The 21,603-nt window shown below is 38.1% G+C and overlaps 1 protein-coding gene across 2 annotated transcripts in view; it reads right to left on the reverse strand.

Moving 5' to 3' along the window:
* LOC139952236 (peptidyl-prolyl cis-trans isomerase E-like) overlaps window positions 1-21,603 on the reverse strand; it is a 24,948-nt gene continuing 3,345 nt past the window's right edge. Inside the window, exons 6-14 of one of the 2 annotated variants that reach the window (XM_071951304.1) lie at window positions 21,182-21,308; window positions 20,730-20,809; window positions 19,844-19,949; window positions 19,140-19,215; window positions 15,762-18,569; window positions 8,889-8,967; window positions 7,556-7,620; window positions 5,243-5,320; window positions 1-4,443 (exon numbers count right to left, since the gene is read on the reverse strand). In XM_071951304.1, coding sequence (XP_071807405.1) covers window positions 18,434-18,569; window positions 19,140-19,215; window positions 19,844-19,949; window positions 20,730-20,809; window positions 21,182-21,308 — 525 coding nt within the window. In that variant the 3' untranslated portion in view covers window positions 1-4,443; window positions 5,243-5,320; window positions 7,556-7,620; window positions 8,889-8,967; window positions 15,762-18,433. The remainder of the gene's footprint in view (window positions 4,444-5,242; window positions 5,321-7,555; window positions 7,621-8,888; window positions 8,968-15,761; window positions 18,570-19,139; window positions 19,216-19,843; window positions 19,950-20,729; window positions 20,810-21,181; window positions 21,309-21,603) is intronic. The other variant, XM_071951305.1, reaches the window with a different exon arrangement.

Here is a 21,603-nt window from a genome sequence, read left to right on the forward strand (position 1 = left end):
AAAATTTGATGGCTTTGAACATTTAAAATGTAATTTCCTGCAGTGATTTGCATTTGACCATGACCAGACCCTAAGAACCATGACATAGAACTGACCTTTGAACTCTTCTAATACCAACCAATACAAAACAACTATAAATTATAGAAATCCAATGTCATCTTTGGTATCAAAAGGCAATAAAATTGGTGCGCTTACTAGATATTTTGATGTAAAGTGGCATGACCAAGCAAAACATGTTTCTCCAGCCATCATATCATCAACTGAATAGAAGTCCTCGTCATCCACCAAGTCCAGATTCCATTGGCTCAAGGGAAGACATCTCAAGGCACCTTTGATGATCACGAAGGATCCCCAGTACAAACCTGTTTACTCAAAAACAAAAGAATGACGTGACCAACAAAAGGCTAAATTATAAGGGGCCCTCATCCCGACGTCTTGAGAGATCTTGCCGACCAGAACTTTTTAGGGACCAACCACTAGCTTCCAGCTCGGGCCCTAGTATGAACGCATGCTTCCACAAATGCTCGCCCTAGCTCGTCAAATTTTACAAGGCATTACACCAGTGAAGGAGAACACTAGCGGTGCATCAAATTGAATTTCAGTGAACAGAGAACATACCTTACATTGCACCCAGGCCAGCAGGACCACCACTTGTTCCAGGCAGCCGAGGGGGTCCACCGACAGGCACAGGTGTTTGCACAACTCTGCGAGTTTTTCAGAGGGTTTGGATGAGGCCCTAACATACATACAATGAGTTGCTCCTACACAATGAGTCCATGTTTTAAATCTTGAAAAATTCATTAAAAAGAAACCTAAACATTTAACAAAAAATGAAGAAACTGTATAAACAAATTGTGCTATTTTCTAAGCTCTGAAATATCTTCAAAGTGTCTTTCATTTAAAATAAAAATAAAAAATTTTATTAAAAAAGAAATGAATTTTGCAATTCTTTTTGATAGAAATTCCCATACATGTATCTCTGCAAGATACTGAGATTTCCATATTTTTGTTTTTATTTTAGGTAAATAAAACAAAGTTAATGGCTTCACTTGCAAGAAAAGTCATATTACTTTTTGAAAGGTTTACTGAGATTTCAAAAGTTTTGTTTTTTAAGTTTGGTCAATGACACAAAGAAATGGCTTCGCTTGAAAAGAAAAGTCATTTCTTTTTTGACAGTTTCACTCTTTTGAATGGTCTCATTTTTTTGGTAGGAGCAACTCGTACATTTAACTTAAACATTACATATGATTTACAACTTATTTAAGTATATAAGTGTCAGCTACTCATTACACAAAGGAAGTGTGAGCAAACTCCAAGCAACACAAGGGAAGTGTGAACAACTCAGAGTAACACAAAGGAAAGTGTCAGTTGTTCATTACACAAAGGAAGTGTGAGCAACTCCGAGCAACACAGGGGAAGTGTGAGCAACTCAGAGTAACACAAAGGAAAGTGTCAGTTGTTCATTACACAAAGGAAGTGTGAGCAACTCCGAGCAACACAGGGGAAGTGTGAGCAACTCAGAGTAACACAAGGGAAGTGTGAGCAACTCAGAGTAACACAAAGGAAAGTGTCAGTTACTCATTACACAAAGGAAGTGTGAGCAACTTCGAGTAACACAAGGGAAGTGTGAGCAACTCAGAGTAACACAAGGGAAGTGTGAGCAACTCAGAGTAACACAAAGGAAAGTGTCAGTTACTCATTACACAAAGGAAGTGTGAGCAACTCAGAGTAACACAAGGGAAGTGAGAGCAACTCAGAGTAACACAAAGGAAAGTGTCAGTTGCTCATTACACAAAGGAAGTGTGAGCAACTCAGAGTAGCACATGGGAAGTGTGAGCAACTCAGAGTAACACAAGGGAAGTGTGAGCAACTCAGAGTAACACAAGGGAAGTGTGAGCAACTCAGAGTAACACAAAGGAAAGTGTCAGTTACTCATTACACAAAGGAAGTGTGAGCAACTCAAAGTAACACAAGGCAGAGTGTAAGATACTCATTACACAGTCGGAGTATGAGCAACTCAGAGTAACACAAGGGAAAGTGTCAGATACTCATTACACAAGTAAGTGTGAGCAACTCGGAGTAACACAAGGCAGAGTGTCAGTTACTCATTACACAAAGGAAGTGTAAGCAACTCAGAGTAGGACAAGAGAAGGTGTCACTTACTCGCTACACAAAGGAAGTGTGGCACACACTGAAACCTTGACTAATCTGCACAAATATTCAGCTAACTAATAAATAAACAGGAAATATTACGTCAAATTTTGTTTGACTACTAAGAATTGAGACACTTAAGTGTCTCCTATTTCAGCCATGCAACTCTATATATTTTGTTAAAAGAAATAATATTTCCAGAAACTCAGGCACAGCAAGAATTGTACTGTGTTTTTTTTTTGTGTTTTTTTCAATGGTTAAGAAAACCAAAACCATAAAAATCAGATGTTGCATGGCTGCTATTGCTGATGTATGAGATGGGCGAAAACCCCGCCTATCTAATACCCTCTGGGGAAAAAAGTCCCATCCGGCTCCACTATATGGCAACCAAGTGTGTCAAACTCCATACATCAGCACACGCCTAACAAACTGGAATTACCTAAATGAATGAGATAGAATCGTGAACGAAACATTTCTTTGACAACATTTCAAGTGTCCGTTTGATGACTGACCACACAAGGGAAGTATGGACAATCACATAGAGGGAAGTATGAGTGATTCACCACACAGCAAAAGTGTGAGTGATTCACCAAACAACAAAAGTATGAGCGATTCACCACACAACAAAAAGTGTCAGCAATTCACCACACAACAAAAAGTGTCAGCAATTCACCACACAACAAAAGTATGAGCGATTCACCACACAACAAAAAGTGTGAGCAATTCACCACACAACAAAAGTATGAGCGATTCACCACACAACAAAAAGTGTCAGCAATTCACCACACAACAAAAAGTGTCAGCAATTCACCACACAACAAAAGTATGAGCGATTCACCACACAACAAAAAGTGTGAGCAATTCACCACACAACAAAAGTATGAGCGATTCACCACACAGCAAAAGTGTGAGTGATTCACCACACAACAAAAAGTATGAGAGATTCACCACACAACAAAAAGTGCGAGCAAATCACCACAAAACAAAATGTTTGCGCGGTTCACCACACAGCAGAAGTGTGAGCGGTTGACCACACAACAAAAAGTATGAGTGATTCACCACACAACAAAAAGTGTGAGTGAATCACCACACAGTAAAAAGTGTGAGCAATTCACCACACAACAAAAAGTGTCAGCAATTCACAACACAACAAAAAGTGTCAGCAATTCACCACACAACAAAAAGGGCTGGCGATTCACCACACAACAAAAAGTGTCAGCAATTCACCACACAACAAAAAGTGTCAGCAATTCACCACACAACAAAAAGTGTCAGCAATTCACCACACAACAAAAAGGGCTGGCGATTCACCACACAACAAAAAGTGTGAGCGATTCACAACACAAGAAAAAGTGTGAGCGATTCACAACACAAGAAAATGTGTGTGCAGTTCACCACACAACAAAAAGTGTGGGTGATTCACCGCACAGGAAAGTGTCAGCAATTCACTGCACAATTCACTTTGACAACGTTTCAAGTGTCCGTTTGATGATTGACCACACAAGGGAAGTATGGACAATCACATAGAGGGAAGTATGAGCGATTCACCACACAGCAAAAGTGTGAGCGATTCACCACACAACAAAAAGTGCGAGCGATTCACCACACAACAAAAAGTATGAGCGATTCACCACCCAACAAAAAGTGTCAGCAATTCACCACACGACAAAAAGTGCTAGCGATTCACCACACAACAGAAAGTGTGAGTGATTCAACCCACAACAAAATGTGTGAGCGATTCACCACACAACAAAAGTGTGAGCGATTCACTACACAACAAAAAGTGCTAGCGATTCACCACACAACAGAAAGTGTGAGTGATTCAACCCACAACAAAATGTGTGAGCGATTCACCACACAACAAAAGTGTGAGCGATTCATCACACAGCAAAAGTGTGAGCGATTCACCACACAGCAAAAGTGTGAGCGATTCACCCACAAAAAAATATGTGAGCAATTCACCACACAACAAAAAGTGTAGGGCAATTGGCCACACAACAAAATGTGTGAGCATTTCACCACACACAAAAGTGTGAGCAAATCACCACACAACAAAGTGTGTGAGCAAACCACCACACAAAAAAAAGTGTGAGCGATTCACCACACAACAAAAAGTGTCAGCAATTCACCACACAACAACAAAAGGTAAGCGATTCACCACTCAATTCATTCTAACTAAGTTCTAACTAAATAATACACTGATATTTACAAATTACAAAAAGGTTGCGCATCTCTAGCGGTGATGGACGCCGACTCCTTGTGAGATCCGACACTCTCTGTCTGGATTTTGATCTGTAGAAGGCGAAAAAAGAACAAGAAAAGATTAAAAACCTTCGATGATATAGACATCACCACTAAATACAAAACTGCAGAATGTGTAACCCATTTTTGTTCATGATTAAACACACCATATTATGGGGTAATCTAAGCAGTTATGTAAAATTCAAGACTAAAATTAAAAAATCACAAGGCCTTGAACTAACCCACGGCATACACAGCTAGTGCTATAATGCTCTGTGCTTTTGCTGTGGTGCCCTTTGCAAGGTCCAGTTACAAACTTACATTTTGCTCCTAGGAATTGTGCCCCTTACCAGAAGAGAATTGCTGTGCACCTTTAGAAGCGTAGTTCAAGGCCTGAAGCTGCCATATATTAAAAACACTTCTCATGACTCTATTTCAATCATGTATCGTACCTTCAGATGTGAGATGTCAATAAAAAATGTTGGACTGTCTCAATTGTGGGCCCAAATTTGATAAAACTGCTAGAAAAGCCCTCAGGATTTCTCAATTTTAGACCAAAATGGCTAAAACTGCTGGACTTACCTCTTGTGATTTTTTTCAGTTTTAGGCCCAATTTGGTAAAACTGCTTCACTTACCCCTTGTGATTTTTTTCAGTTTTAGGCCCAATTTGATTTAACTGCTTGACTTACCCCCTTGTGTTTTTTTCCAGTTCTAGGCCCAATTTGATAAAACTGCTTGACTTACCCCTTGTGGTTTTTTCAACTTTAGGCCCATGGCTAAAAATGCTAGGCTTACCCCTTATGATTTTTTATGTTTTAGGCCCAAATTTGATAAAACTGCTGGACTTACCCCTTGTGATTTTCTCTGCTTAGTGTGATGGACAGCCACCATGATTGAAGACCTGACACTTTGTCTGCATTAGTTCATCTGTAGAAGTTGAGAAAACATGAAGGAATGAGTACAAATTTAAACATTTACTGAATAAACTACTGATGTGGTCCTGCAGACGTTCCAAATAGTGGCTGGTTCAACATTCAACACAGCACGGCCTAATTTCATGGCTCTGCTTATCGTTAGTGAACAATCAGCCTTACGGAAGCAGGGACTTACCCTTTATGATTTTTTCAGTTTTGGGCCAATAATTGATAATACTGCTAGACTTACCCCTCGTGATTTTTTTTTCAGTTTTAGGCCCAAATTTGATGAAATTGCTGGACTAACCCCTTGTAATTTGTTCAACTAAAGACCAAAGCTTGATAAAACTGCTGGACTTACCCCTTGTGATTATTTCAGTTTTAGGCCCAAATTTGATAAAAATGCCTGACTTACCCCCTGTGATTTTTTCAACTTTAGGCCCAAATTTGATGAAACTGCTAGACTTACCCCCTTGTGATTTGTTCAACTTTAGGCCCAAATTTGATAAAACTGCTGGACTTAACCCCTGCGATTTTTTCAGTTTTAGGCCCAAAAATGATAAAACTGCTTGACTTACCCCCTGTGATTTTTTCAACTTTAGACCAAAATTTGATAAAAATGCTGGACTTACCCCCTGTGATTTTTTCAACCTTAGGCCCAAATTTGATAAAAGTGCTAGATTACCCCTTGTGATTTCTTTCAGTTTAAGGCCCAAATTTGACAAAACTGCTGGACTAACCCCTTGTGATTTATTCAACTAAAGGCCCAAATTTGATGAAAATGCTGGACTTATCCCTTGTAATTTTTTCAATTTTAGGCCAACAATTGATAAATATGCGGGACTTCTGTGATTTATTTTTACATTTTAGGCCCAAATTTGTTAAAAATGCTGGACTTTAACCCCTTCTGATTTTAAGCCCAAATTTGATAGAACTGCTAGACAATACCCCTATGCTTTTTTCAATTTTAGGCCCAGATTTGATAAAACTGCTGGACTTACCCCTTGTGGTTTTTTCAATTTTAGGCCCATGGATAAAAAATGCTAGGCTTACCCCTTATGATTTTTTCAATTTTAGCCCCAAATTTGATAAAACTGCTGGACTTACCCCTTGTGATTTTTTTTTTCAGTTTTAGGCCAAAATTTGATAAAAAATGCTGGACACTACCCCCTGTGAATTGTTCAACTTAAGGCCCAAGTTTGATAAAACTGCTGGACTTGCCCCTTGTGATTATTTCAGTTTTAGGCCCAAATTTGATAAAAATGCTGGACTTACCCCCTGTGATTTTTTCAACTTTAGGCCCAAATTTGTTAAAAATGCTGGACTTACCCCCTGTGATTTTTTCAATTTTAGGCCCAAATTTGATAAAACTGCTTGACTAACCCCCTGTGATTTTTTCAATTTTAGGCCCAAATTTGGTGAAACTGCTGGACTAACCCCTTGTGATTTGTTCAACTTAAGGCCCAAATTTGATAAAACTGCTGGACTTACATGTACCCCTTGTGATTATTTCAGTTTTAGTCCCAAATTTGATAAAAATGCTGGACTTACCCCCTGTGATTTTTTCAACTTTAGGCCCAAATTTGATAAAACTGCTGGACTAACCCCTTTGTGATTTGTTCAACATAAGGCCCAAATTTGATAAAAATGCTGGACTTACCCCCTGTGATTTTTTCAACTTTAGGCCCAAATTTGATGAAACTGCTGGACTTACCCCTTGTGATTATTTCAGTTTTAGGCCCAAATTTGATAAAACTGCTTGACTTACCCCCTGTGATTTTTTTCAACTTTAGACCAAAATTTGATAAAAATGCTGGACTTACCCCCTGTGATTTGTTCAACTAAAGGCCCAAATTTGATAAAAATGCTGGACCTACCCCTTGTAATTTTTTCAATTTTAGGCCAACAATTGATAAATATGCGGGACTTACTCCTGTGATTTATTTTTACATTTTAGGCCCAAATTTGTTAAAAATGCTGGACTTTAACCCCTTCTGATTTTAAGCCCAAATTTGATAGAACTGCTAGACAATACCCCTATGCTTTTTTCAATTTTAGGCCCAGATTTGATAAAACTGCTGGACTTACCCCTTGTGGTTTTTTCAATTTTAGGCCCATGGATAAAAAATGCTAGGCTTACCCCTTATGATTTTTTCAATTTTAGCCCCAAATTTGATAAAACTGCTGGACTTACCCCCTTGTGATTTTTTCAATTTTAGGCCCAATTTGATAAAACTGTTTGACTTACCCCCTTGTGAATTTCTCTGCTTAGTGTGATGGACAGCCACCATGATTGAAGACCTGACACTTTGTCTGCATTAGTTCATTTGTAGAAGTTGAGAAAACATGAAGGAATGAGTACAAATTTAAACATTTACTGAATAAACTACTGATGTGGTCCTGCAGACGTTCCAAATAGTAGCTGGTTCAACATTCAACACAGCACGGCCTAATTTCATGGCTCTGCTTATCGTTAGTGAACAATCAGCTTTACCAAAGCAGGGACTTACCCCTTATGATTTTTTCAGTTTTGGGCCAAAATTTGATGAAACTGCTGGACTAACCCCTTGTGATTTGTTCAACTAAAGACCAAAATTTGATAAAACTGCTGGACTTACCCCTTATGATTATTTCAGTTTTGGGCCAAAATTTGATGAAACTGCTGGACTAACCCCTTGTGATTTGTTCAACTAAAGACCAAAATTTGATAAAACTGCTGGAATTACCCCTTGTGATTATTTCAGTTTTAGGCCCAAATTTGATAAAAAATGCTGGACACTACCCCCTGTGATTTTTTTCGATTTTAGGCCCAAATTTGATAAAAATGCTGGACTTACCCCCTGTGATTTTTTCAATTTTAGGCCCAATTTTGATAAAAATGCTGGACTTACCCCCTGTGATTTTTTCAACTTTAGACCAAAATTTGATAAAAATGCTGGACTTACCCCCTGTGATTTTTTCAACTTTAGACCAAAATTTGATAAAAATGCTGGACTTACCCCGTGTTTTTTTCAACTTAAGGCCAAAATTTGATAAAAATGCTAGATTACCCCTTGTGATTTCTTTCAGTTTAAGGCCCAAATTTGACAAAACTGCTGGACTAACCCCTTGTGATTTGTTCAACTAAAGGCCCAAATTTGATAAAAATGCTGGACTTACCCCTTGTAATTTTTTCATTTTAGGCCAACAATTGATAAATCTGCGGGACTTACTCCTGTGATTTATTTTTACATTTTAGGCCCAAATTTGTTAAAAATGCTGGACTTTAACCCCTTCTGATATAAAGCCCAAATTTGATAGAACTGCTAGACAATACCCCTATGCTTTTTTCAATTTTAGGCCCAGATTTGATAAAACTGCTGGATTAACCCCTTGTGGTTTTTTCAATTTTAGGCCCATGGATAAAAAATGCTAGGCTTACCCCTTATGATTTTTTCAATTTTAGCCCCAAATTTGATAAAACTGCTGGACTTACCCCTTGTGATTTTTTCAGTTTTAGGCCCAATTTGATAAAACTGCGGACTTACCCCTTGTGATTTTTTGAGTTTTAGGCCCAAATTTGATAAAACTGCCGGACTTACCCCCTTGTGATTTTCTCTGCTTAGTGTGATGGACAGCCACCATGATTGAAGATCTGACACTTTGTCTGCATTAGTTCATCTGTAGAAGTTGAGAAAACATGAAGGAATGAGTACAAATTTAAACATTTACTGAATAAACTACTGATGGGGTCCTGCAGACGTTCCAAATAGTGGCTGGTTCAACATTCAAAACAGCAGGGCCTCATTTCATGGCTCTGCTTATCGTTAGTGAAGAATCAGGGACTTCTGCGCTTACTCTGGCATATTTCTATGGTAAGCAGGGAATTGTGGCTTAGGTGCATGCCTAGGTACTCTTTGCTAGGCCTGGGTGAATTATCTGAATATCCGGTTAATGGCAAATAGGTTTTCCTATCCGTAACCGCGGATGCCTTTTTTTTCTTAACCGGATATCCGCATAGGGCGCGAATACCTATTTACAAATCGGATAATTCTGTTATTACAACCGAGTAACCGGATATTCTTTAATATCCGAAAATCCGTGGACGTCGGGTGACAACTGATATGAATGTTTTGTCTGAATCCTTATGAAACTTCTATTAAGGCAGCATAAAACAGCATATATATTAAGTATTTAACTATGCTCACCTCCGTGAAGAGTTAAAACAATGACATTTCTGGCGTAGTTTGTTCAAAGATTACAAAAGTTTTCCTTCACGTAGAGTCAATCACGATCAAAAGAAAAAGCAAATCGCCATCTTTAAATTAGATCCGGTCATTTTTATAAATGAACCGAGTGACACTGTCTAAAACTAATATCAATCCGCCAATAAGATCTTATTCACAAATGAACAGCGTCCTCTAGCGGCCAAAAAAACAAAAAAAAAACACAATTTTTTCTAGGTTTTTTAAATAGCGCCCTCTTGGGGCGAAAACAAACTATTCGAATATCCGTTAATTTCGAATAGTTGGCCGGCAGTATCCGAATAACAAAATTTCACTCTTCGCCCAGCACTACTCTTTGCTTTCATGGCTATTGCAGAAGTTCTTCACACTTGAGTGATCAAACAATGCAGTCACTAACAGTTTTAGCAGTCGTTTAATTTCCAAAAAGCTTGGACCCGGTTCTCACTGGACCCCGCAGTGATCTCACATTTTGAGAAAAGTCTTAAACACTCTAAGGACCTCTAAGCTTGGGCGGTTCCTTCGGTTACCCGGTTCTAAGTTGAGAACCTGACCAGCAGGTCCACTCTTCTGTGGAACCAGGTACCCGCTTTTGTCGGTTCCGATTGTAAAAGACCGAGTCTCAATTATAAAAGACTCTGTGGAGCCGATCCTGGGACGAACCGGCTTTAAAAAATTAGGCTTGATGTTGAAAGTGGTGACTGCAGAATACACAGCAAAGGCTTCAAGCCGACATGTGGCTGCATACACAACACAGTACACAGTCCCCTATAATGCATCTAGGCATCTACAACCACATTCAGTACACATACAGAGTCTGAAGTTCAAACAGTCAGCACGTTGTGATTGGCTGCTGATATTATCCATATTCATAAAAGCTTGACCCAGGCACAAAACACACAGTACCCAGTACACAGTGTGTCGATTGTGTACAGTACATGTACTGTGGACGGCACAGGATGAACATACTTCCCTCCATTATCTGAAACATATGGATAACCTATTGACCCCATCAAATCAATCAAGTAGGGTTTTTCTCGTGGTTCTTGTGCAACACTCAGCCATGTGAAACATTTGACAAACTAAATATAGGTGTTGGTTTTTCCAGACAAACCCAGCTATGGTCCACACAAATTGCAGTTGAAACGTATTCTTCAATCTCTTATAGCTCATTACAAATAAAGTAAGTTTAATATTGACAGCAGAAGAGCTATGTAAGTTAAAGGAAACAAGATTAGGATTTGGAAATATTGTGCTTATGAGAAGAAACTAAACCAGTGAACAGGTAAGTTTTGTTTTCTGAAATGACAAATGGAAACAGATTTCCTAAACAGTAATTATTTCAAGGCATGTTTATGTGAATCATCGTTTTCTACTTTTACAACAACTTTCCACCAATATGCATTTTATAAGAAACGGTTACAAACGTTTTTCAAAGACCAACTCGACCGATCCAAGGCAACGTGTTCCTTTAAGACCATTCAATTTATGGACTATGAACTAATGAACAAACTTGCAGGATGTGTGAAATGACAAGCTAATTTGATTTAATGTCTGTTGATGTGGTCTGCATACTTTACACACATTTTCAAGAAACCATATAATTACTTGAATAATCAGGTAACCATAGTCTCTGTACAGTTGTTAGAATTATGTGGGCAAGACAAAAATCAGTTGGTCACATGGTGAAGTTATGGCTGTCCCCAGTACATTCTTGTCATAAGACTGCTCAAATTTGATCACAATTCTTACTTTATTGTCATTATAAGTCTACTGTACAACCTTTTGTGTAAGCATTATTATGGAGAGACCATGTTTGTACATCAGTGTTTCTTCATTAATTTTACAGGTTTAAAATTCAGCTCTTGCAGAAACAGACAAGATGGCTGCCAACAAAGTAACAGCAGAGTCAGTCTTACAGCGGATTAGTGAGCGACACCTTACGTGCAACATCTGCATGGAACGTATCAGGGAACTAGTGCTGGGCGAATAGTGAATTTTTGTTATTCGGATACCGCTGGCCAACTATCCGAAATTAACCGGATATTCGAATAGTTTTTTTTGCCGCTAGAGGGCGCTATTTAAAAAAAATAAAATTAAAAAAAAATTAAAAATATTTTTTTTTTGCCGCTAGAGGGCGCTGTTCGTTTGTGAATGAGATCTTATGGGCGGATTGATATTAGTTTTAGACAGTGTCACTCGGTTCATTCATAAAAATGACCGGATCTAATTTAAAGATGGCGATTTGCTTTTTCTTTTGATCGTGATTGACTCTACGTGAAGGAAAACTTTTGTAATCTTTGAACAAATTACGTCAGAAATGTCATTGTTTTAACTCTTCACGGAGGTGAGCATAGTTAAATACTTAATATATGCTGTTTTATGCTGTCTTAATAGAAGTTTCATAAGGATTCAGACAAAATATTCATATCAGTTGTCGCCCGACGTCCGCGGATATTCGGATATTAAAGAATATCCGGTTACTCGGTTGTAATTACAGAATTATCCGGTTTGTAAATAGGTATTCGCGCCCTATGCGGATATCCGGTTAAGAAAAAAAAGGCATTCGCGGTTACGGATAGGAAAACCTATTCGCCATTAACCGGATATTCGAACAATTCGCCCAGGCCTACAGGGAACCCAAAATGCTGGTGTGTACTCATTCATATTGTTGTGAATGTCTTCAACATTTCTCACATGCAAATGCGACGGATCAACGGATAACATGCCCAACATGTCGAGGTCAAACATCATTGATGGGTCAAAGAGTCAAGGACCTACCAGCTGATTTCAAGTTGGCTTCTTTGTTAGATGAAATAACTCAGCTCCAGACTGTCACAAGACAGAGAGATGTTTCTAATACATGCAGCAAGCCTACCAATCACCAGCATGTTCACATGCATTGTGCTTCATGTTGTAACAAATTGATATGCACAGCTTGCATTATAAAAAAACACATAATGAGTCCTGCCACAAAACTCATTTCTTTATTGATGTATGCATTTATTTTCCTTACGATCTTTTCCTGCTTTTATTTCCAGTCTTTTTTTGTTTCCAGGTCTACTTTTGAGTCCAGTTACTCGTTGTTAATTCTTGTATTTAAAGATTCCTTTAAAGATGTACTTATTTCATTTTGTTCATTTATTTATGCATGTATTCATCTATCAATTGATTTAACTTTTCATTTATTGTTTTATAGTTTTGTCTACATATGTTTTTATCCATTATTTTTATTAATAAAGTTTTTTAAAAGCTGAACTCATTTATATGTGCACAACTGCACTATAGGAATATGACATGTAGTAAGAAATAGCAAATGGTTACTGATAATAAGAACAACTTGACAATATACGTTCTGAGAAAGGGGAATGAAGCAAGGGGACTTGTGAAAGTCTCTTAGAATAACTTGTTGTACCCCACCACCCTGGTATGTTCCATAATGCCTTTAATTAGCTGTCCTAATGATATCAACAATTCACTTTTTTTTCAGTGAAAATGGGTCAAATATCACCACCATTTTCACAAAGTCATGATGTGTTCAAAATACGTTGTCAGCGAATCAGCTTTGTTTGAACAGCTCAGTACTACTGACATTTGTCAAAAAAATTCAGGTTCAAATACATAATTTAAAAATAAGCTCGATGGACACATCACTTGGTTTGCTATTTTGTAATTTCATGAAGCGAAGAATCTGTTGACTGACTTAAGGTTTACATTTAAATTTAAACTAAGAGACAAACCACAGAATGCTTTGCAGGTTGGTCTTGAAGTCAAAAAAAATGACAGCACTGTATAAACCGCAAAAGTGAGCTGCATTTGTCATTAAAGATTAAAAGAGAAAACAGGAAACTGTTTACAAAGTTACAGCAGTCTGAAAAATAGTTCAACGACAAATGACAATTTTTCTCAAAACCAAGAACTTGGATGAAGACCACATTGGTTATTTCTGTGATTGTATTTTGATAGTTTTTGGTGAGGTTTTGAAATTGAACTTGTTTGTTAAAGTTTTTTCCCTTCAGACATAACTTTTTTCTTCTAAATTGTGCAGAAGATGAACCCAAAAAATCTTTTTGTTTAAATGGTTAATAAAGTACTAAACAAATGGTGCTTTCGTACTAATTAACCTTTCGAACATTTAACCACCACAGGCTTATTATCGGTCATCATAGCAATTTTGTTGGCCCTTAACTTGCCCAATCCAATATAGTCCTTCAATGTGGGATGCGTTTTGGCTGTCTTAACCAACAACTTTTGTTGTTTGCCGTCGTGGCCAACAACTGTTTCGGTTGAATTGTCCAATGGTTAATCACTGGCAAATGACATAAACATTTATTGGTTTTTAAGACTGCCAAATAGCACCCCTGGGTTATTGTCACATATTTTATTCTATAAAAATTGTTCCACTATTATGTACATTTTATGTACATACTTTTGATTGTTAATCAACCTTCTAACAGTGACACACAGTGATTAGGTATTTACACTACTGAATAAATAATACCAAGATTAGTATTAATAGTTAGTTAGTTCCTGGGAATCAAGAGTCGTTTCATTCGATGTATATTTTGTGTACAGTCTTATTTTGTCACATAAGATTTAAGGCAACGCGTTTCTGCAACTTTTGTATGCAACCAGATACCTTTTTTCATGTGTTACATGGATTTTTAAATGTATGGATTTGAAAACTTGATCAAACAGAGTCAATACGTACATGCAGATTGCTTAGATTCATATAAAAATAAACAAATCCATAAATTGTCTTTTGATTTACAATCCCTGAAATTTCAGAGTCAATTATAGCCCGAGAACGGAGATAGTCCACTTACATTGGGAATTGTCTCATTCCCAATGTGGAGAGAAGCACGCACACATCTCCTAGCCGGAACTATCGGAAGGACAAGTTAGAAATGTTTGATTTTTGTCCTTTGATGACAATATTTGGTGAAAATATATTGACACTTCCTTAACTGACTTGCTTGTGAACACTTTCTTACATTCATCACTCTGCCCTCAAGTGGCGGTCGGAGATGCGACAGCCTTCTTTTTTTATTTGTGCAAGCTGCACTTTTAAGGCGCGAACTTTGTTTACTTCTTGTTTGTTTTTTGGGATGCAAAAAAAAAAAAAAGGAAGATATTATTAAAAGATTGCGCCAAACATCAATTGCGGAGCCAGACTTTACTCCAAGACATGAACACGAGCTCACAAGTCACACTATCAATCGGTACATGATGATCAATGATCACATCCGGACTTATTTTCAGAAATAACTTCATCCATGGATATATTTGTAAGTTGTGAACTCATTGAAAGAATATATAAGAACAGAATTTCAACTTAGTTTAACCTCTGGCATGTTACTCAAGATTTAAACGCATTATTTATAAATGATGAGCTGGTACCCAGAAAACAGGTATTTCACAATGACATTTCGCAGGTTATTTTTCAGTTTAAATAATTTAAATATCTACTTTATTTTCACACTGTCTGACTGTCAAAACACTAAACACATTGAATAAAAAAGACATATAAAAATAATGAAAAATAGAACAGACTTAGGAGAAACTAAAAATAAACAAAAAACCATATAAAATTATTCAAATATTAAAAATTTAATAAAATAGCACGCCAGTGAGCGGCTATAGGGAGAACAGGGGATAACTTTCCGTACAGCGCCACCACTTTTTCACTCATTTTTACAAAAAGGGATTTCTCATTGAGCTTGAGGTAAATAAGATACTATATATTTCAGATCGAATGAAAAAGTGGTGGCGCCATACGGAAACTTTTCTAGAACAGGTGACAAAACACCTCTGCAGAGCAGTCCTTCCCCACAAAATTTGTCAAAAATCCCCCCCCCCCCCACACAGTCCCACACTTAAGTTCAATTATAATTAAAAAATATTTAAAAAAAGGTTTATAAAAAAAATATAAAAATTAAAAGCACATTCAGGCTAAACAGATCCGACAACAGCAGGAGAAAACAACAGTACGACACACAGGTAAAAAGACAATATCGGAGAACAGTTTCCGTGACTACAAACTCGTTGTGCTCGGCTCTAAGCCCCGCCCCCTCACCCACTCCCATGGCCGCCATGTCTCAAGAAAAATCACTGACGACAGGGTGTTCGAACTTTTCTTATATATAAAAACCAGCGAAATTGACATTTTTAGATTCTTTCGTTCCAACAAAAGATTCAATGAGTGTGGATTGTGCAAATTGAAATACTCACGTGGTAATTTATAGCAAATTCACTCCTTTTTGGACCAATTTTCTTCCTCACATGTGCGGCGAACAGCAAGCATGGCCCGACTCCATTTTGGATTTTAGGCACACGGCCCCAAAACACAAGAAGCCCGCCGCACCAGGTGCGCAAGCGCGTTGTGCTTATCTACGGACGTGTGAGTACTAACCACCGTCTTGCACACGAGAGGTGGGTGGGGCAATCTAATAGTAATACATGTACATATTATATCTATCCAGCTACTTGTCAAAAAGCCTATTACTATGAATTGGTGGGTTTTCCTAAGTGGTTTTCCCAATAGGAAGTCCCTACTTAGGATTGTAGGCTAAGCACAAAAATCAGTGCTTGACAGAAACGGGCTACAAGCTAAATTGACATTGACTTTCATTGGTGTGAGGACTGATTTTTGCTAAGCAAAGAAATTTGTCAAGTAGAGTTTTCTGCCTAACAGCTTTATACAATGGGGTCCAGAATAATAAGCTAAGCAAGCAGTACAAAGTTATGCTTACCAGAATAAGGTTACCAACCAAAATCCCATGTCACATGTACAATGTGTGACTGGCATCCTGCTCATTATTGCTAAGCAAGGATTTTTCAAGAAGCAGTATTTTCCGCTTAAGCAGCTCTATGAAATTGGGCCCTTGTGGAACTTTGCTTGAAATGTCAGCCCTGTTTAATATATGTCAATCGTCTTCTTGGGGTGGAGCAGGGATATCTGTTATCAACTTAAATTATAACAAGAGTAGACCACAGAGACTGAACAGTAAATTGAGGTTGGTTTATAAATTACTTTGTGTCGGAACAAGGAATATCACATATCGTACTTGTATCTCATTTTATACACGAGCAGATCCTACAAGTTCATGTCACATAAACACGTAAACGCATCTAAACAAATCTTTCATAACTCCACATTAAGGGAGCGTCTCAAATGTTGGGCACAATTTAAGTGAAAAAGCACGTTCCTGTGTGCACATTCCTGTGTGCACATTTCATTGGACTGCCAGAACACAATTAAAAGCACACATTGAATGTTCCAATGGTTCGGCGATTCAACGAACAGTCAGTTTGCACACGCTGCAATACTTTTGAGATCTGATTAGAACATTCTTACTGTTTTGACTTTTGAGACGCTCCGTGAAGTTAGATGTTAAAGTTTTGAGTTACCTTTTTCCTACATTCAGCAGAATCTATACAAAAATAGCCTAGTTTAAAAAAATAATAAACACAAGTACTGGCAGTTAAGTTAAAGAAATGGTGATCATTATTTTATTTTTTAGAGTTCAATTTGTTCCTGAAAACTGCTGAGCTCAGAAGTCTAGAAAAAAGTATAGCAAATTAATGGATTTGTACTTTATTTTTAAAGGAAAGTATACTTTGGGTTTTTGGAACAATTTTATTGTTTTCATCCTTTATACAAATGTAGATGTATATACAATGTGAAAATTTCATTTCAAGACGTAGTAGCATTTTTGAGATGGCGTCGAAAATACCAAGGTAACTTTCTCAATAAACGTATACATTGTACCTTCCCTTAGAAGGTAGGGTCATACTTATGTATTAACCCCACAAAGAAACTGCATTTATAACGTTTATCAAAATACTTACTTACAATAAAGATAGTAACGGCAGTAAACATCCTGCAGAATTGTACTTCTAAAGTCTCCCTTTCTCTCAAGTTGATTAAAATTAAATAAACATTCTGTCAACACATTTGAATCTCGAAAGTCAAGACAGAGATTCAAATTTTTGTGATATTTGTTTGTGAACATCTTCATTTGCAGTGAGAAGAGAAAGGATTAATGTCATGGCCAAAAATTGATCTACAAAATATATAAAACCCTTTAAGCTCAGATTTCTCTATTACAGTAAGCAAAGCCTTGGAACATAGCTCAGAAGCTACAATTCTGCAGACAGTCTTTATGAAAAGCAGGCCAGATGTCATTCACTCATACAAACAAGTTCATTACTAGAGTCCTTTAAGACTGTCAAACTCCTTCTTACAATCTTGAGCAAGTTCGAGTGGGCACCAGGGTTAACTAAAGGTTGACTATTTTGACTCAAACACAGGCTGGTCAACCATTGGTTGACTACTGTGGTCGACCATTTGAAACCAGCCTCATGTCCATGGTTTCTTCCTTGGTCCCAATAGCCTGTTCCATTCCAACTTGTGTAAAGCGCAGAGGGGAACCATTGACACTATAGCGAAAAGGTGGAAGGTAATGGAGTGTTGAATACGACGGTAACGATGGTGACTACTAGGCTTCCAAACGACGGTAACGATGGTGACTACTAGGCTTCCAAACGACGGTAACGATGGTGACTACTAGGCTTCCAAACGACGGTAACGATGGTGACTACTAGGTTTCCAAACGACGGTAACGATGGTGACTACTAGGCTTCTAAACGACGGTAACGATGGTGACTACTAGGCTTCCAAACGAGTCATTCAAGTAAATGCGTCATTGTGCATGTAATGTTGCTGGTCAGGAGTCGACAAAACACAAACTTATTCCTATCATAATCCTCCATCCACTGAAGATTCAAGAATCCAAGGTTCAAAAAGTCTAGAGGAAAGTACCCCCTCCAGCATGATTGTTATCAAGAAAACTCCGTAACAAGCCACAGAGGTAAAACGAAATCTCATTATAAAGCCACGGCTAAACAAGTTCTCCACAGTCTAAAATAGTCACTTTATCCTTTGGTTTTCCTGATTTGTCTCCAAGGTTTTCCATTTTCCGAACAATGTCCATTCCTTCAGTCACATGACCAAACACAACATGTTTCCCATCGAGCCTTTAGAAATAAACACAAACAATGAAAGGTCAGGTCAGGTCATTGAAAAATAATTTGCCCGTCATCCTCACAGGAAACAAACCATTCGTCTGCCCAGAACTATAAGTTCATTAATGCCAATTTCATATTCTTCTTGCCAAAACAATATTTTGAAGACCACTCTAGATCAACAAACCCCATTTACCAGGAGTTCCAAAGTATGCAAAAGCAATTTTATGAAACCCAAACAAATTGCAATAATGGCCTTATAGTTCTAAGCAGACACACTGTTTTATGAATGAGTAGACAATACGTCCCTCTCTAGTTTAAATTTTGTTTATGTATGTTTCACTATTCAGAGCTAACTTTGTATGTAAAGACACACATTTGTATTACAAAATGTCGGACTGTGGACAGACAATAGTTTGCATGTGGTGCCAGTACAAGGGTAAAAACCATTTGACCAGACATTGCAAGGCTGGAATTGCATGGAGGCTACCATTGTCTTTGTTACCCTGGTTTGGGCCTTGTTGCCCCTTCAAATGAAGATAAAAATCCAGTCTGCAATATGTGAGGCAGTGCTATACTTACCATTCTGTCTTGGCTGTTGTGAGGAAGAACTGGGATCCATTTGTGTTGGGACCTGAATTTGCCATGGATAATAACCCTTGGGAATAGAAGGAAAGACATATATAATTATAGCTTCATCAATTTACCATAACTTATCAGCGAAAAATAGGGTTTGGGGTCAAACACAGAAATAATCTATCTTGTAGTGGTTCTGAAAAGAATTGGTTGTTCTGAAAGAAATGAAGGAAAAACTGTAGCTGAGCTTGCCCTTTTCGATTTTTTTTTTTTAAATTCCTGTCCTTAGGCAGTTCTGCCAAATGTCAAATTACACACAACACTACAGAGGCTACAGAGAAGATCCTTGAACGCCGCCTCAAGCTTGCTTGGCACTGTGTCCACCACTCAAAGCTTGCCGCTTGCCCAACCATACTCTGGGAGCCCACCCAAGGCTTCGCGTGGGAGAAGAAGTCTCTCCTTTGTAGACACACTGAAGCGAGACACCGGCTTGACCAGCGCTGAAGAACTACACTCCTGCATGCTGGACCGGAACATCTGGAAAAAAATCACGGAGCAGGCTCGAGCTTCTAGATGGCGCTCGACTTGATTGATTGAGAGCACACTATTATTTTATTGTTTGCATCCCTGTGGAGACATCTTTTGTTAACCTTTCCTTTTAACAAAAAGGACTGCCTAAACTGTTCATGGTATTTATGAATGACACTAACCTGGCTGTGTGTGCTTTAAAATGAAATTTTCATCCTCGAACTTCTTGCCATAGATGGACTTCCCGCCAGTTCCATTGTGATTTGTAAAATCTCCACCTTGACACATCTGAACAACACATTAAGGACTCCAACCCAATACAGAAAAAAAAAAAATCATTCTCGAGTACTCTATAACAAGGCAAACGCAGGTTATAACGCAATGATTGCGTATTACAGTGGAGTACCCAAGCACACAAGCAAAAATTATCTGCTAACCTGTAAAATATGCTTGGCATAAGCTTGGCATCATTACAAGAAACCTCCGTTAAAGAAAAACATCCTATTCATCTTACAACTAGATGTTATCTGATTATCTACATTTAATTCCTTTTCCATACAGTGGACTTAATTGAATCATGCACAAACCAGTAGTGCTCTAAATACACCAGGGAAATTAACTCTCTATCCAATAAGTTTTATGATTTAAGTTCACGTAGTTCAATGTAAAAACATCCACTAGTGAAAAGGATGTACTGTTTCCTAGTTTTTGTGGCGAAACACGGAAAATCTTTAATGGAGTTTTCCTGTAACGTTCCCTGTTTTCCTTAAGGGCAGATTTTTTGTTTACAGTAAGCAGACCCATGGAATACATCGATCCATTAAGCTTTGCCCCATTGCGTATTGACCAATCACAACCCATTGTGCAACCAAAGGTCCAAGAAAATAAAGTCTGACATGCGTGCGCATATGCTTGGCGCTCGCGGCAGAGTTGTGCAGAATGGCACTGGAGAGGCTCACATGTTCTTGCTCACACCTGTGCCGTGGGCGGAGCCTAATGGATCAGTCTATTGTGCTCTGCACCAATACCCTGTATTTCATTCTACAGTTGACTAATTTCAAAGGATACAAATTGTGGAATGATCCTGTGGAACGTACTCCCCTTAAGACCAAAGCCTTTCTCATGCGTGCACAAACATCGGAAATTCTCTGTAAATTACAAGAAAAGAAAATTAGGTGAGATATGTGGTAGCATCATGTAAAAATATCTGTTGAGTGTTGGTTCTAAAAAGAACCAGTGGTTCTTGCAACACCCCCCCCAAGCCCCCCCCCCCATACGACATTCCTGCAACCTAATTCTAAATTGGGAGGAAAGCTATACCAACAATTGGTATTTTATAAATATATTTTATTTCCAAATGGTCTGCCGTCGATTTCACCAAACTCAATTAACTTGGATTAATCTTAGGACTTAGGAAGAGTTAAGTTCCGTATCCATAAGTTAGGACGACTTATTCGTACTAACTTGAGATGGGATAAGACCTAGCATTTCAGGAAATCAGCTACAGGAGTGTTACTTACCTGCAGTCATTGGTACAATATCAGCTCGTAGAACCATAATGACACGCCCAACTTGCTTGGGCCCAATCTTGATGTCAAAGTACACATGCGGGTTGCCCTTTGTCCTCTTGGGGGGTGGACCTGCAGACTATCAAAAAGACGTTTAGAAAAAAGTTAGCAAACCTGTTCCTTAAATGAACGTTCCTTCCCTCCATGACAGTTTCCATTCTTAATTCACTCTTTCAGTGCCTGCTCTTTCTTTGCATTTTGAACCTGAAATGCTCAGCTTTTCTTTTTCTTATTTTGTATTTACAAATAAACAAATAAGTCTTTCTAAATTAACGGTAATGTACATGTATCTTGGGTATTTGTGTTGCCTTGGTACATCCCAAAGTGAATAGTATTTTATGGGTGATAATGCCTTGTATGGGTTGTATATGTAC

The sequence above is a fragment of the Asterias amurensis genome, chromosome 20 (genome assembly GCF_032118995.1).
Source record: "Asterias amurensis chromosome 20, ASM3211899v1".
NCBI classification, from domain to species: Eukaryota; Metazoa; Echinodermata; class Asteroidea; order Forcipulatida; family Asteriidae; genus Asterias; species Asterias amurensis.